Source organism: Suricata suricatta, chromosome 10 (genome assembly GCF_006229205.1).
Source record: "Suricata suricatta isolate VVHF042 chromosome 10, meerkat_22Aug2017_6uvM2_HiC, whole genome shotgun sequence".
Taxonomy (NCBI): domain Eukaryota; kingdom Metazoa; phylum Chordata; class Mammalia; order Carnivora; family Herpestidae; genus Suricata; species Suricata suricatta.
In genome coordinates, this window is record NC_043709.1 from 111,126,640 (window position 1) to 111,144,017 (window position 17,378).

Consider the following 17,378-nt stretch of genomic DNA (forward strand, 5'->3'; position numbering starts at 1 on the left):
ACTTTTGACTTTCTGAATGTTTAACTACTAATAGCCTACTACTGATCAAAGCCTTGCTGATAATGTAAGTTAATTAGCACATATTTTGCATGTTATATGTTTTGTATACTATATTCTTAAAGTAAGCTAGAGAGAAGAGAATGTTAACGAGAAAATCATAAAGAAGACAAAACACATTTATGTACTGTACTGTATTTATAAGGGAAACAAATCCATGTATAAGTGGACCCGCACAGTTCAAACCTGTGTTGCTCACGGGTCAACTGTCTTTGCAAATCTTGAATTTAAGACAGCAGTAATTCTCATCTTGGATTCCAAACAGAAGGAAAAAATGATCATTTTCTACTATTACATAGACCTGCACCTACCTATACAACCAGAACAACAAGCAATATGGAGGAAGTCCTAAGGCACATGACAGGAAGATCATTTTTTATTAGCTGTCACTTTGCCAAGCACTTTGTTAAATGTACTTTACATATATGCATAACTCTCCTCTTTAAGCCATACAAAGTACAGGACTGTCCATGCCTCAGATGTAAAGACTGATGCTAAATGAAGCTAACTTGCTCAAGCTACACTTACCAAAAACACAGGGCTCAATTCTGTCCCAAGGTAGCTCTGGCCTTAAAAGCTAAACAGTTCCGAACAACCCCTCTGCCAATAACGTGAAGACAACATGTGGTCAAGTTAGTCACTTATTGATAGAAAGGTAAGGAACCATTTCTAACTAGACATTCTGGAAAAGAAATGAACTACTTGTGTTTGATGTATTATAAAGCAAAAAGTCAAGGGGAAAAAGTCATAAAGAGAAACTTTAAAACAGCAATTGAATAGTGTTGACTCCTCACCTGATACTCTAAATATTAAATTGGAGATAAATGATTGAAAAATGCATCTATAAAAAATCCGTTATGTGATGAATAAGGCACTGCCAGCACGAGCCATTTGCAGAATGTTAGAAACAAACCAAGACATGCACACACAGACACACACTCTCTTCCTCCTTCCCTCCCTCTTCTTACCAAGCAAGGGCTGCTTTCCCAAGACTAGATTTTTCCTTTAAGTCTTATGACGGACAATCAGATAAAAGAAGAAGAGGTCTGTGAGTGCTTATTACTAATTGGAGGATGTTAAATGAGTTCCTCTCTTTAATTTGCTGCCTTCTGGGAATTCCTAAAAGAATTAAGGGTGTGTCTTGGTGGTCAATAACATATAGTTACAATAGGGAGGCTTTCTTATCAACCGGAAAGTGGCAATGAAATTTTGGACTCTTGCCTCCCTCTCCAAATAGTATGAATAGGATACAGAGGAGAAGGAATTTTACATATGAAAATTATTAGAATAGAAACTCTCTGATGGGGCACCTGGGTGGCTCAGTAGGTTAAACATCTGACTCTTGATGTCAGTTCAGATATCATGAGTTCAAGCCCTGCATCAGGCTCTGCGATGACAGCACGGAGCCTGCTTGGGATTCTCTCTCCCTCTCTCTCTGCACCTATACCACTTGCGTTGGTGCTCTTTCTCTCTCTCTCTCTCTCTCTCTCTCTCTCTCAAAATGAATAAACTTAAAGAAAAAAAAAAGAAACTCCATGATGGCAGGCATTTTTATTTGGTTCTCTAGAGCAGGACTGGCAAATTACAGCCCACAAGCCAACATTAAGTCCAAGCCTGCCACCTGTTTTTGTAAATGCAGCTTGATTGGAACATAGCCATGCTCATTTGGTTACACATTGCCCATGGTGGCTTTCATGCTATGATGACAGAATGGAATGCTTGTGGTGGAAACTCAGGTGACCCACAATGCAAAAACATTGAATATCTGACCCTGTAGGGGCGCCTGGGTGGCTTAGTCGGTTGAGTATCATGATCTCACGGTTCATGGGTTCGAGCCCGACATCAGGCTCTGTGCTGACAGCTAGCTCAGAGCCTGGAGCCTGCTTCAGATTCTGTCTCCCTCTCTCTCTAACCTTCCCCTGCTCACGCTGTCTATCTCTCTCAAAAATAAATAAAACATTAAAAAAAATTTTTTAAAAGCTGACCCTGTAAAGGTTTTGACAAGCCCTGATCTGCCCTCCACCTAGAAACAAGAACACTGCCCAGAGAAGCAGACTGCAGTTTACCAAGAATAATATGCTTCAGCCATATTGTTTCCACAAGGGAATTGTTGTAGAATGTCCACTGCAAGTTAGACTGTGGAGTCTAGGTAGAAGAATAATTTTTTAATACAATCCTATTTCTTAAAAACCTTTAATGATGGCTCTGTTATTTACTGAATGAAGTCTCATAGGTCACTCATGAAGTGCTTTCTAACAATCCCTCCAGTGCTATCTTATAATACATTCTGTTTCAAATCCTTTACTTGTTAGTTCTTACCAAGTCATGCACATGTATATGTGGCATGTTCCTTTCATATATTCTCTTCCTGGGAAAGAATAGCTTTCCAGATTGTCACTAGCATAACTCCTATATTTTCTTCAAAGAACTGATCAAGCTTCTTTGCTCCAATAAGGGCTGCCCACAGAACTCAATATTTCCACACTTCTGCTGAATCCCTATGCCACTTATGCATATAGTTCTCTTGACAAGTGTCATGGATTTTTTTATATACACATTTTTCAGTTGGAATTTTAAGGCCCTTAAAACCAAATTTAAATCTTATAATTTCATAAACCCAACTTCTACAGTATATAAGTTTTTATCTTGCTTCTTATATACCTAACATTACATTATAAGAAAGTCTCAGAAAAACTCATCAACAACTATCAAGTCAGGACATGTCTTATTTCTCGATATCTACTATAGCAATGCCATAGCTAATATGGATAGTCCCGGGTTCATACACACTTGTCCTGACTAAGTATTACTGAGCAATACTGATGGGTTATAGGAATATAAAATATATAAAACACGATTTTCTGCCAAAGGAAATGACAATTATTTGGCATAACCTTTGTGAAAGTAGTACTATTTGTGATTTAAATAAGGAAGGTATGTTTGAATTTTAAATCAGGAAGAAATCAAATTATATGTGGGAAGTTAAAATTGATTTCAAGGTAATGAAACTGTGTAAAAGAGTTCTGGATGGGAATCAGTTAATTTTATTTCTGAATAATGTACAAGATGATGACTACAGTAAAACAGCACAAGGAAGGAAACAATCAACAAAACTCAAAGGCAACCTACAAAATGGCAAAAGATATTTGCAAATGACATATCTCATGAACGTTTAGTATCCAAAATCTATAAAGAACTGATCAAACTCAACACCCAAAAAATGAATGATCCAATTAAAAAGGTCAGAAGACATGAAGAGACATTTATCCAAAGAAGACATCCAGATGGCCAACAGACACATGAAAAGATGCTGAACATTGGTCGTCATCAGGGAAATACAAATCAAAACTACAAAGAGTTATCACCTAACACCTGTCAGAATGGCTAAAATCAACAACACAAGAACAAAAGGCGTTGGCTAGAATGTGGAGAAAGGGGAACCTTCTGGCAGCTTCTCTGGAATGCAAACCAGGGCAGCTTCTCTGGAAAACAATATGGAGGTTCTTCAGAAAGTTAAAAATAGAATTGCCCTACTTTCCAGCAATTGCACTTTTCAACTTTTACCCAAAGAATAAAAGAAGTCCTAATTCAAAAGGACACATACATCCCAACATTTGTAGCAGCATTATCTACAATAGCCAAATTATAGAAAAAGCCTAAGTAAGTATCCATTGATGGATAAAGAAAAATGAAGCATATACAATGAAAATATTACTCAGCCATAAAAAAGAATAAAATTTTGCCATTTGCAATGACATGCATCCAATGACATGGATGGAGCTAGAGGGTATTCTTCTAAGCAAAATAAGTCAGAGAAAGAAAAATATAATGTGATTTCACTCATATGTGCAATTTAAGAAACGAATGAGCAAAGAGAAAAAAATAAAGAAGAGAGAAAGCCAAACCAAGAAACAGACTCTTAACTAAAGAGAAAAAAACTTACGGTTATCAGAAAGAAGGTGGGCGAGGAACAGGTTAAACAGGTGATGGGGATTAAGGAACGCACTGTGATGAGCACCAGGTGATGGATGGAAATGCCGAATCACTATATTCTACACCTAAAACTAATATTATGCCGTATGTTAACTGGAGTTTTAAAAAAAAATTTTTTTTAAAGAAAAAAGAAAAAGAGCACCAAGGGGAAGATAATACTGTCATTTCCATGCATCTATTTGTCTCTGTGTCTAGGTCCTGAGGCAGTGGTTAGCGGGTGAGAAGCCATATGCCAATTGTCACTGAGGCCTCCAATCAAAAAGCACCATCCAGTTTTACTCTAGAAAATAGTAGGCCCAGCAAGATCCTTATGCAAAACTTCATTATGCCTCAGGCCATAATAATACTTAAGTGGCTTTAAAAATTTCTCCAACACTGACTTCACATTTTTTCCTATTTTCCTGAATTGTATTTTTACTTGAGATATTGTGCATTGTGTGTCTTCTCTTTATGACGTATGATTCCCATGCTGCATTATTCCTTAGACTTTCTGGCTTTGAAATCTAAATCAGAAGGAAATACTGACATATATGGGTCACTTTTACAAAAATAAGTATTCAGTAAGTGTTCTTCAATTAGCTGTATCTCTAAAAATGAAAAGGCCTATATATGACTGTATTTTTGTACAAGAGAAGTTATTCTTAGAAATTCTAACTTACATCCCATGAATATGTATTCTTTTATTCCTACTAGATATACGTGCAATTTCTTCACCAGTCCCACTTAACGTCCCCCCTTTTGCTGTACCCTACTGCTTCATTTGCCCTTTCAGTCACCACGGAGCTGATGTATCTTCCTTTACAAGCTGTCATCACATTTAAAATCATCTGCAACAAGCCAGCTTCAGTTACCTAATTCAGACAACCCTTCCCCTATCAACTCATGGAGTACCTATGTCAACATTTACCACTCTCTCTCAAATCAAATAAATAAATAAACATTTTTTAAAATGTTTAAAATGACTCGTTATAAAACAACTTTTAGTTCTGCAAAGGGATACTTGTCTACTTGAACGCGTTCTGTATCTCTAAACACCCTGGTAACGAGTGGGTTTTGTGAAATTGCTTCCACTGAATTAACCTATAGTACATTTACTTTTCTATCTTATTCTCCTTTTGCTCTAGGCTTTTCATCTATTTATTTTATCCTAATATTCTTTCACATTGAGGGAGGAAATGTGTAATAAATGACAGAAAATGACATGTTTGTAATTGAAATACTGGTTAAGTATCATTTGAATGGAAGGGCAGGAAGAAGTTCAAGAAGACCGTATAGGAAGATCCCGAACTCCCCGCTCTTCGTTCTCTCAGAAAATAACCTGAGAACCAGCTGAAGAACTACTCCACAAGAAAGGATAAAAAGACCACACAGACACATAGTCTTGCCAAAATCCCCGGCATATGACCCACAGTTGGGAAAAAAGTCAACATAAAGCAAATATAAAGAAATACAGACATATGTAAATCAGGACAAACCTATACACATGCAGCTTCTCCCTGAGGAGCAAGGGATTTGTGTTTCACGTTAGGTACCACAAACCTCAGTGCCTAAAGCAGAGTGAGGAGCCCCCAAAATGTCTGGATTTGAAAGCCCAGAAAAATTACATTAACGAGAACCACAGGGCTATCAAGAACAAAGATTTCCCTCTTAAAGGGCTCACATGCAGGACCCATGTCAAAAAACAGGAGTTTGAAGAACGTCTAGGCCACAGGTGAGAGAACTTTACTTGTAAAAGTATCTACCAGAGGGGCAGAGGTCATCTAGTATTCTCTCCAGGGTCAGAATATGTTGGATACCAATTTTATAGGCTAGTTCTACATTGCTAATGCCAATATCAGCAGGTGCCACTTTGGTACCTCACTCTAACCTACTATCAGCTATGGGAAAAGAACTCCCTCTCCCAGCACATCTAGGTACGGGAGGTGAGCAGACCCATGCCTTCTACCCCTGGACCCTGCATAGTTGTACAGGCATGTGATGTATACACAGAAAATGTCCCTTGCACACCAGACTTGGGTGGGGTTGGAGGGTTAGGTTTCTGAACTCCACAGAACTGAAAGTATTGTACACACAGCTCAAAAGACAAGCAAGAACAAGGGTAAGGTTAAACGTTAAGGTTCATCTCCTACACAGAGCCATTCACAAAGACAGGGGTATATAGCTGTTTTACATAACACCCAACACCAAATACAGACAATAAAGCAAAATGAGGAAACAGAGGAACATGTTCTAAATGAAAGAAAAAGATAAAATCCAAGACAAAAAGTTTCATGAAACAAAGATAAATAATTTATCTTGGAAAAAGTTCATAAAATGCCAACTAGAATGAGTAGAAAAATGGATGAACACACTGACAATTCAACAGAGACAAAATAATATAAGAAAATGTAAAACACAGTTCACAGACCTAAAGAATATAATAATCGCTGTGAAAAATACAAAAGATGGAATCAAAAGGAGGTTAGATGATACCGAAAAATGGATCTGCGATCTGGATGTCAAAGTAGTGGAAATCATCAACACAAAAGAACAGCAAAAAGATAAAAAGTTTAAAGGAGAATAGATTCAATAATCTGTGGGAAAATATCAAACATACTACATTCACATCACTAAGACACATCATAATTAAAATGTCAAAAGTTAAAAATAAAGAATTTTAAAAGCACCAAGAGAAAAACAACTAGGGAAACCACAGATGACTACCAGATGACTTTTCAGCAGAAACTCTGCAAGCCAGAAGCGGGTGGCGTGATATGCTCCAAGTGCTGGGAAAAAACAAAAACGACTTCTTACCAAGAATATTCTACCCGGCAAGGTTACTCAGAATGGAAGGAGATGTAGTTTTTCAGACAAACAAAGGCTAATAAGGTAACTCATCACCACTCAATTGGCAATACAAAAGAATTGTCAGGGAGACTTCTTTAAGCTCTGAACAAAAGGCCATAACTAGAAGAAAATATATGAAAGAAAAAAGATCACTCTGAAAAGCAAATACAGTGTAAGATAGTGGATCAACCACTTATGAGGCCAGTACAAAGACAAAGTAGTAAAGTCAACTGTAACTGCAATAATTAGAAAAGGGATACACAAAATAACTGTAAAATACAATACGAAAAACATACAACACTGGGGATGCGCAGTAAAAATACAGTGCATTTAGAACGCTATCTAACTTAAATCACTATCAAAATAAAATGCTACACACACACATTCACACACATACACACACGCACACCTATATATGAATGTCATGGTAACCATAAAACAAAATTTTAAAGTAGACACACACAAAATGAGAATGATATCTAAACATAAAACTAAAAGAAAGTCATCAAACCACAAGGAAAGACAGCAAGCAGAACAGAGAACTATAAAAACAACCAGAATAAAAAAGTAACAAAATAGCAATAAGTACATACCTATCAACAATTACCTTAATTGTGAACACTAAATTCTTCAATAAAAAGACACAGATGGCTCAATGGATACAAAACAAAAGCAAAAACAAAAAACAAAACAAAACAAAATAAGACCCAGGGGTGTGTGGGTGGCTGTTGGTTAAGCTTCTGACTTCAGCTCCGGTCATGGTTTCAGGGTTTATGAGTTTGAGCCCCACATCATGCTCTGTCTGACAGCTCAGGACCTGGAGCCTGCTTCGAGTTCTGTGTCTTCCTCTCTCTCTGCCCTTCCCCCACTTGTGCTCTGTGTCACTCTCCAAACAAAACAAAAAACATTAAAAATTTAAAAAATATATCCTACAAAGCATCTTATCTAACCACAACAGTATGAAAGTAAAAATCACCATCAAGCAAACAACTGGAAGAAAACAAAACACAGAGAGACTACACGACAGGCTACTAAACAACCAAAGGATTAACAATAACAACAAAGGAAGAAGCCAAACCCAAAGTACCTGGAGACAAACAAAAATGAAAACACAACACTCTGCCCATATTACCCAAAGTAACCTACAGATTCACTGCAATTCCTGTGAAAATTTCAATGGCATTTTTCACAGAATTAAAATGAACAATCCGAAAATTCTTTTCAATGCACACAAGAACCCAAAGAGCCAGAGCAAGATTAAGAAAGATGAACAAAGCTGGGGCGCCTGGGTGGCTCAGTCGGTTAAGCATCCGGCTTCGGCTCAGGTCAGATCTCACGGTTCACGGGTTCGAGCCCCGCGTCGGGCTCTGTGCTGACAGCTAGCTCAGAGCCTGGAGCCTGCTTCAGATTCTGTATCTCCCTCTCTCTCTGACCCTCCCCTGCTCCAGCTGTCTCTCTCTGTCTCTCAAAAATAAATAAAAAGCAATAAAAAAAATTAAAAAAAAAAAGAAAGATGAACAAAGCTAGAGGCATTATGCTCCCTGACTTCAAACTACAGTACAAAGCTACTGTGATCAGAACATTGTGGTACTAGCACACAAGAGACACACAGATCAAGAAAACAGAACAGAGCTCAAAACTAAACACATATTCATATGATGAATTAATGTAAGAGAAAGGAGGCAAGAATACACAACAGGGAAAAGACAGTCTCTTTAACAAATAGCATGGGAAAACTGGATAGCTATATGCAAACGAATGAAACTAGACCACATCTTAAAGCAAAATAATGAAAAATGGATTAACGCTTTGAACAGAAAACCTGATGCCATAAAAACTCCAAGGAGAAAACATAGGTAATAAGCTCCTTGACATCGGCCTTGGTGGTATTTTTTGGATTTTACTCCACAGGCAAAAACAGCAAAAGCAAAAATAAACATATGGGAGTATAGCAAATAAACAAGTTTTTGCAACTGAAGAAAACTGTCAACAAAATGATAAGGTACTATACAAAATAGGAGATAATATTTAAAAATCATATATTACAAAAGCAGATACTATCCAATATATATAAAGAACTCCCCCAACTCAAAGGCAAAAACATTTAAAATTAGGCAGAATATCTGAGTAGACACTTTTTCAAAGAAGACATTCAGATGGCCAAAAGGCACATGAAAAGATGCCCAACATCACTAACCATCAGGGAAATACAAATTAAAACCACAGTAAGGGGCACCTGGGTGGCTCAGTCGGTTAAGCCTCCGGCTTCGGCTCATGTCAGATCTCACGTTCGTGGGTTCGAGCCCCGCGTCAGGCTCTGTGCTGACAGCTAGCTCAGAGCCTGGAGCCTGCTTCCGGTTCTGTGTCTCCTACTCTCTCTGCCCCTCTCCCTCTCATGCTCTGTCTCTCTCTGTATCAAAAATAAATAAAACATTAAAAAAATTAAAAAAAAAAGGGATTTAAAAAACCACAGTAAGATCATCTCACACCTGCCAGACTATTATCAACTCTGTCCCCCACTAACATACAAAATAACAAGTATTGGGGAGGATGTGGAGAAAAAGAAACCTTCATTCATTGTTGGAAGGAATTAGTGGCACCACTAAAGAAAACAGTACAGAGGTTTCTCAAGAAATTAAAAATAGTACTACTGTACAATCCAGCAATTCCACTTCCATGTATTTATCCAAAGAAAAAGAAACACATGAACAGAAAAGATATATGCACCCCTATGTTGATGACAGCTTAATTTCCAATAGCCAAGATAGGGAAGCAACCTCAGTGTCTGTCCATAAATGAATGGATAAATATATGGTACAGATATATAATAGAATGCTACTCAGCCATTAAAAAGAAAAAAATCTTGCCCTTTGTGTCAACATGTATGGAGCCTGAAGCTATTATCTTAAGAGAAATGAGTCAGGCAAAGAAAAATACCATATGGTTTCACTTATATGTGGAATCTAAAACACAAAACAGATGAACAAATAAAACAAGGCAAAACCAGACTCATACAGAAGAGAGACCAATGGTTACAAGAAAGAGAGTTTTGTTGGTGGATAAAATGGGTGAAGGGGATCGAGAGGAACAGACTTCTAATTATAAAATGAATGTCATGGGGATATGATGTGTGGCATGGGGAATAAGGAGGATGATATTATTTGTTAACTTTGTATGGTGACAGATGGTAACTAGGCTTATGGTGATCATTTCAGAATGTATATAAATGTCAAATCATTATGTTTAACACCTGAAACTAATATAATAAAGTATATCAATTATACTTCAATAAGAACAAAAAATAAAATATTGGTTCAAAGCTGGTATACAATTAAGTCCCATTTGTGAAAAGTTACATCCCACAGGGAGGTAAAGGTATGCTTAAATTGGGAAGCTATAATCCATGCAGTTTACCTTATTTTTTTCTACTCATAAAATATATAAAAAAAGATGTAACTTTTGAGATCATTTAAAAATGGTATTCTTTAAAGGAAAAAAAGACAAAGTCCATTTTGAAAAAGAACTAAGTGTGTTTAAATGAAAGTGCCTTGAAGAAATTTCAGTGCTTCTCTAGAGTTTAAAAATAAACAAAGAGAAGGAGGGGGAAAAAAGGAAAGCAGTCTCAGCCCTATGAATATAACACCACCTCAAAATCCGAGGTCAAGGTCACAGATTGTTACATAACACTGACCGTCAAGCCTCTTACTCCAGCAGAGTTCTTGGTAAATCAAAGTTTCAGCTTCCAGACATCCCATAAAGCCTGTGCTCTACCAATGAGATGAAATCTGGAGTCACCACAATTAGGCAGGAAGGTGGTACAATACTCAATCAAGAAAATTAGATAAATAATTGAATCACATACTTATCACTGACAATCCGTCTGTTTTTTAAAATATGCGAGATGTTTGTCATTCCCTGGCAACAGTGCAAACTATGTCTCAGTCACTGGTTTAAGGCCTCTAGCAGCTTTCCCCTTTCTTCTCACGGTGTAAAGGAAGTTAAAAAATATATATATATAAAACGATAACAATCAAAGAAAGAATGAGAAGTCAAGTAGTTCATAAATAGATTTCACCAGGTAATTACTGGAGGGGGTTAGGAAAGTGTGCAAGTAAACCTCAGGGACTTAGTTCACAGCTCTGGGCAAGGACATGATGCCCATCACTTGTTGACAGAGGCCCATCACCATTAGTCACAGCATCAATTCACAGTACTTAAACATATTAAAATAAAACCTCTAATAAACTCGAGAGTAGTTTTTTCACAGAAAAAAAGCAGCAGAATAAAAGAAATTCATATAACATCTGAAAATTTTAAAGATACACAGTCTATAAATTCATGAAGTCATCAACCGTACAAAATTTGACATTTGAGTGTGCAGAGATTGAAGAAAAAAAAAAAAAAAGAAAAGGAGCCACAAGCCACATGGTAGGAAATAAATCTATAGCCTACTTAACTTTACAAATGTCAACCATAATCATAAAAATCTTTCAAAATTAAAGAACTAAGTAAACATAAAAATGAACTTGACACGAATCATTCCCTAATGATTAATAATCATATCCAATAATTTTTATTGGATAGTTTTTTTTTTCCAGAAACCTGCTTTAAGCTCTCCCTTAATTTTGTCAATTCAGCTGGAGTTCTGACTCTAAAGTGTTTCATCAATACACAGCAATGTAAAATGTTTGCAGGGATCTGTGATGACCAATAAAATTATTAGAATAATTTAAATGCTTGATTTCTTCATCAGCTTAAGTGCTTTCTGTGATTATGATGTATATGTGTGAAGTAGCAATTGCTCCCAAATGAAAATGTTCCTATTAAGTATATGCTAAATCAACACCACTCTGTATCTGAGCATAAATGAAGATAAAACACTCAACATTATGATTCAATTAAAAACCTCCAAGATACGTTACCTGCCGCCTCGAGCGCTGAAAGGCACTACGTGGATGCCCAGAGGCCCTCCGTCGTTGGGGACTCGTACGAGCTCCACCACATCACTGTGGGACAACGGTGAATGGGGGAGCATGAACAGGGACTGTCAGCAAACCAAAACCGAACAAAACAAAACAAAAAACTGCTACCACAGACACACAACAAAAGAGAACAAAGCGAAGAGCCCACCAAGCACACACGCATACATGGACACGTTCTGGAACAGAAGCGAGGGGATGAAAGCGACATTAAACACTACGTACCTGAACACTAGCCTGCGGCATGCAGGGAGAGCAATCAGCAGAAATAACTACATTAAAATGACACAGAACCATTTCTTTCAAACCACACTCTTCTCCGTGTAATACAGGTACACATTTTATAAGTCAAAACTCTACACTTCCATGAAAAATTCTCCATCCCAGTGGTGATTTCAAGGACAATATAGATTAAGTGAATACAGGTGTCTTGGCTGCAGAGCACATTAAAATGTACAAAGTGCTCCTGCATATGTCACATAATTGCTCCTTCCAATAACTCAATGAGGTTAAAGCTTTTGCTTCTGCAGGTGACAGTCCACATGTGATCCAGCCATCTTTACTTCCCACTGTTCCACCACAATTCAGTCACCATTTCCTACTTCTCTAAATGTAACCACAATGCAGGGTAAGAAACTCCTTTCTCAAAGCCAATAGGTACCTCCAAAAAATCAAATAGTTTTCATAAGTTTTTGTAATTGAGCTTTAAAGTCATGAAGAGATATGGAAGTAACTTGAAGTTACTTCTTTTACGTAACGTACTATTAATATGATAAGTGTGAGTTTAGTGAAAACTGGTATAATTTAGAGAATGTAAATTTTCTAAATCTTTTAAATGAGATTTCACTTTTTTTATAGATTTTTCCATGTGTGTTTGTGTATGTGTGTGTTTGTGTGTGCATGCACATGGGAGCACGCATGTAGGTGCAGCTCACTGAAATCTAACCAGGTCTTATCTGACAATCAATTTCTAAAACTAGTATTTCAAGTAAATATCTAGTTGAAGCACCCTGGGCAACTATAAAGAAAATGCTAATTCTTCAATTATATTCCTTAAATAAAAACCTAAAGTTATCCTATGTACTAGTAAAGTCCTGACTATATAGAAAGACTAAAGAAAATTAAAGATAGTGATATCAAACAAATCAAAATTGAAAATATGTGCATAGATTTAATCATATACACTAATTAGGAGAAAACTAAAATCCTGCCATATTGTCAAAATATTTACTAAAATAGTACTATTTAAGTGAATTTTTAATTTTTTTATATTTGCATAGAATTTCACATCTTATTTCAGATATTGTTAATAATTGTTTGAACATCTATTTAATGTTTGTCAACTGAGAATAGTATGGTAACGTTAATAAATTCATTTTATTCCACACTCTTTCTAAAACGAACTAGGACACGGCAAGTCCTTCTCAAATGTAATACAGAATGCTGGCTGCTGTCTGTCTAAACATAACCTGATTCTAGAGCCTGTTTACTCTGAGAGCAGGTTTTTGAGAGCCTTCCCTGGAACAGCAAGATAAGACAAAATTAAGAGTTTAAATGTTGATAACTAGGCCCTTTCAACTTCTATCCAAAGGGGGGGAGGGGAATCAGAATAACTGCCCACCTTGGTCTAAACTACCAGGAGAAGTAGTCCTGAGAACACCTTCCACTTAAACATGCCAATAATGGGGCGCCTGGGTGGCTCGGTCGGTTAAGCATCCGACTTCGGCTCAGGTCATGATCTCATGGTTCATGGGTTCAAGCCCCACGTCGGGTTCTGGGCTGACAGCTAGCTCAGAGCGTGAAGCCTGTCTTCAGATTCTGTGTCGCCCTCTCTCTCTGACCCTCCCCTGCTCACGCTGTCTCTCTCTCTCTCAAAAATAAATAAAACATTTTAAAAGTTTTTAAAAAATAAGATAAAATAAGCATGCCAATATTTAAGATAACTGTAAAACTGAAATAATATAGGAATTTTTTTCTTTGTCCTTTTATACCTAAAACCATGTTCAAGGCCCCTATTTCAACATGTCTCTCAAGAGACATTCAATTTCTCCAAATCAGAAAAATATATACTAATATGATTAATGCTTACATGATCTAACTGGTTTTTTAAGTAAAGTAGATCTACACTTTTTTTTAATTTAGCAAAGTTGAAGAACAAACAAATGACCAAAACAATGACATCCAAAGCAATTTGAAAACCATTAAAGTGCTGTTAAGATGACAAACATTGTCCATCAAATACTATTTTATATTATAATTTAATAGTATTTGCCAAGGCATGAAACTCAGGACAGAAACATGTGAATTTCCATGCTATACTTCTTACATTAGATAATTAACTAAATAGATGAAAGATGCTCTTTGGAAAACAAACCAATGCAAGGCATGGTTTTAACTAAGCACAAACATTCCGCATGCCATATGCGTTTGGAATACTTGCTGCTATCAGTGATGCTACATACATGTTGCAAATTCAGGTAAAAACCTCAATAACTTACTCCAGAGAAAAGCTGGGTATATTCTCCAAACTGGTATCAGCATGTCCAACGGGCTCAACACGACTGTTGTCTTCTTCTGTCCCGTCCTCATCCTAGAGACATGCACAAACAGAAGCATGCTTTGTGTTAGGTTTACTTCCATAGTGTGAATGGAAACTGGATAAAACTGGAGTTTAACAGACATTATGATCATGTTAACTTGGTCCTTACTCTACAGAGGAAGACCTTTAATGATAAGATGGGTAGACGAAAAGTCGTATTTTAAAATAACAGTTTCCTGAGTTAGCATACCCCAGGCTATGTATAAGGAAACTGTAATAAGGAAAGAACTTACACTTACTTGAACTTTATCATTTTTATTTCACTTTCTGGCGTATGTTTTTGGAAGTAATTGTACATTACTACAATGTTACGTTAATAAATAAATGTACAGGATATAGGCAGTATGTTTAACATTTCTACTAATCCAAATAGTTGAGACCATTAAAAACCTTAACTGCGAAAAGCTTCAAAGGTCCTCAGCTCCTACTAACCAGATTGTCAAAATCAGCATGCAGTAAGTACAATCCTAGACTCCAGCCCTTCATCCTCTGAAATTTCAAATAAGTGACCCTCAGCCAAATGTCTGACTATTAGAGGGATCTGTAAAGGCATTAAGATCTTAGCCATAGAGAATCACCTCTGTTTACTTCTGTTGTGAATGACCAAGCATGGGGAACAGTACAAACAGCAAAATAATCAGCCACCACTTTGTATTCTTCCTTTTAAAAAGCAGTATTGTGTAAAAGTTATGTTCCAACATGTTGCAGAAACTGTGTAAGTATGTGGTACCACAAAACATGAAGGTGGAATAAATGAGATGGCTCATAAAAAAAAAAAATGAAATGCTACTCAAGGATATGCCTTACATTATGATCTTGGCCATTGTCTTTCAATTAAAGAGTTCACTAACAGTAGAGTTGGCTTTTCAGGCTCATTTGAATAATGATAAACATGTCTGACTAATATCAATGGTCTTATTATTCAAATTATATTATTTAGAAAAGAGTTGAAATCTCTAAGCATAGTCACTAAGAGGCTTAGGGTGCTTTACCTTGAGTCCATACTGTCTGGTATCCAGTAGATACTCTAAATATTTGGCTAATAAAAACAAAATCATCCCTCGAAATCTCTGAAGCATTAAGTTTTAAAACACAAAATAATAAAATTTATTTAATCTTTTTCTTGAAAGTTTACACATATAAAACATATACATGTAATTTGTTAGGTCTATCCTTTATACTATATATAAATTTGATAACAGTGATTTTCTATGTCAATTTATTTATTTTTGAGACAGAGAGAGACAGAGCATGAGCGGGGAGGGTCAGAGAGGGAGATACAGAATCTGAAGACAGGCACCAGGCTCTGAGCTAGCTGTCAGCACAGAGTCTGACACAGGACCTGAACCCACAAATTTGAGATCATGACCTGAGCCGAAGTCAGAGGCTTAACCGACTGAGCCACCCAGGAGCCCCCTCTATGTCAATTTATTAATCCACCTATATGAATCGACCAATAAAGATAAATTTTATATTTCCACCATATATTTGAGAGACTCAGAGTAGAAATTTAAATGCCATCAACAAAGACATCAATTGACAAAATGGTAAGCCAAGGCCCTAGGTTCCACACACTGTTAAACAATACGTTAAATTCTTCAAGCACTGTTAAGGCAACACAGAGCAGTTGGTAATACCCAACTGATATTTCCTCTGGGACTCTGCCAAAATAAGAAGCCAGATGCATGGAGTTTTTCTCTAAGTTGTGGATACGTTCCATGTGTCCTCAGTGGCGGTGTGCTGCATGAAACCAAGGTACCTGAGGACTGATGATCCTGTGTTTTACGAGGCTCTAATACACACTTCTTAATCTTCTGCCTCTCAAGCACAGGCACACAATGCATCTCGAAGGTTAACCAGCATCTTGAACCTGCCTACAAACCCACTTCAGTAAACAAGAACTCCTAAAAGCATGCTTTTCCAACGGCAGTGGGGATAGGGAGGAGAGCAAGGTGACTGTTTATAAATCAGATGGAAAACATACAAATAATCTTTCAAGATAAAAACATTTTGTTTCAGGAATCATCAATAATTTAAGCCCTACTGAAATGCCTCATGATGTATAACCAGTGAAACACCTAGGTTGTACTATGAAACAGCCACAGAAATGAAATGCCCCAAACTACAGTGATAAAACAGTAGCTGATAATTTACACATTCATTGTTCCCACAGTGGCCATAATCGGGCCCCCAAGAGCATGTAGAATATTATTTCATGCAGCTGCATATGGTGTTCAGTTTAGATCACAACACTCACTGCCCTGAGGCTCAGCTGCTATTGCTGTGGGAACCACAACCTAAAATTTTCCAGCTTCTGGATGAATAAGTACCAGCTCCTGTATTGCTTTATTTTGTTTTGTACTTTTAATTATTTTTTATGTTTTTTATTTATTTTTGAGAGACAGAGAGAGACGGTGAGAGTTGGGGAGGGTCAGAGAAAAAGGGAGATACAGAATCGGAAGCAGGCTCCAGGCTCTGAGCTAGCTGTCAGCACAGAGCCTGATGCGGGGCTCGAACCAAGAATCTGTGAGATGACCTGAGCCGAAGCCAGGCGCTCAACCAACTGAGCCACCCAGCCCTCCCTGATTTGTACTTTTCAAAAGCTGCAACCAAACATAGTTGCTCCAAGCATGAGTTATTTACTGAAGTCCATTACAGACACAGAAAACTTGGCAATTATTTATCCCAAATCAATATTTGGGCCTAAAATAATAATTTAAACCACACATTGCCAAAAAATTTCCAGGTGAGAAAATATACGTCTTATACTTTCCCATCTCTCCATTTTCTAACAGAGTGTAGTGGTTAAGAGCCCGGGTTTGAGAATCAAACAGATTTGGGTGTGAGTACCCATTTGCCAATTTTATATCCTTATGCAAGTTACATACCCCTTCTGTATTTCTATCCCTTCTTCTGTAAAACCA

The 17,378-nt window shown here is 37.0% G+C and overlaps 1 protein-coding gene across 1 annotated transcript in view; it reads right to left on the reverse strand.

Moving 5' to 3' along the window:
• The window catches only part of PARD3 (par-3 family cell polarity regulator), a 524,039-nt gene that overhangs the window by 267,704 nt on the left and 238,957 nt on the right, over window positions 1-17,378 (reverse strand). Inside the window, exons 6-7 of the mRNA XM_029955571.1 lie at window positions 14,354-14,445; window positions 11,799-11,882 (exon numbers count right to left, since the gene is read on the reverse strand). Of these exons, the coding sequence (XP_029811431.1) occupies window positions 11,799-11,882; window positions 14,354-14,445 (176 nt within the window). The remainder of the gene's footprint in view (window positions 1-11,798; window positions 11,883-14,353; window positions 14,446-17,378) is intronic.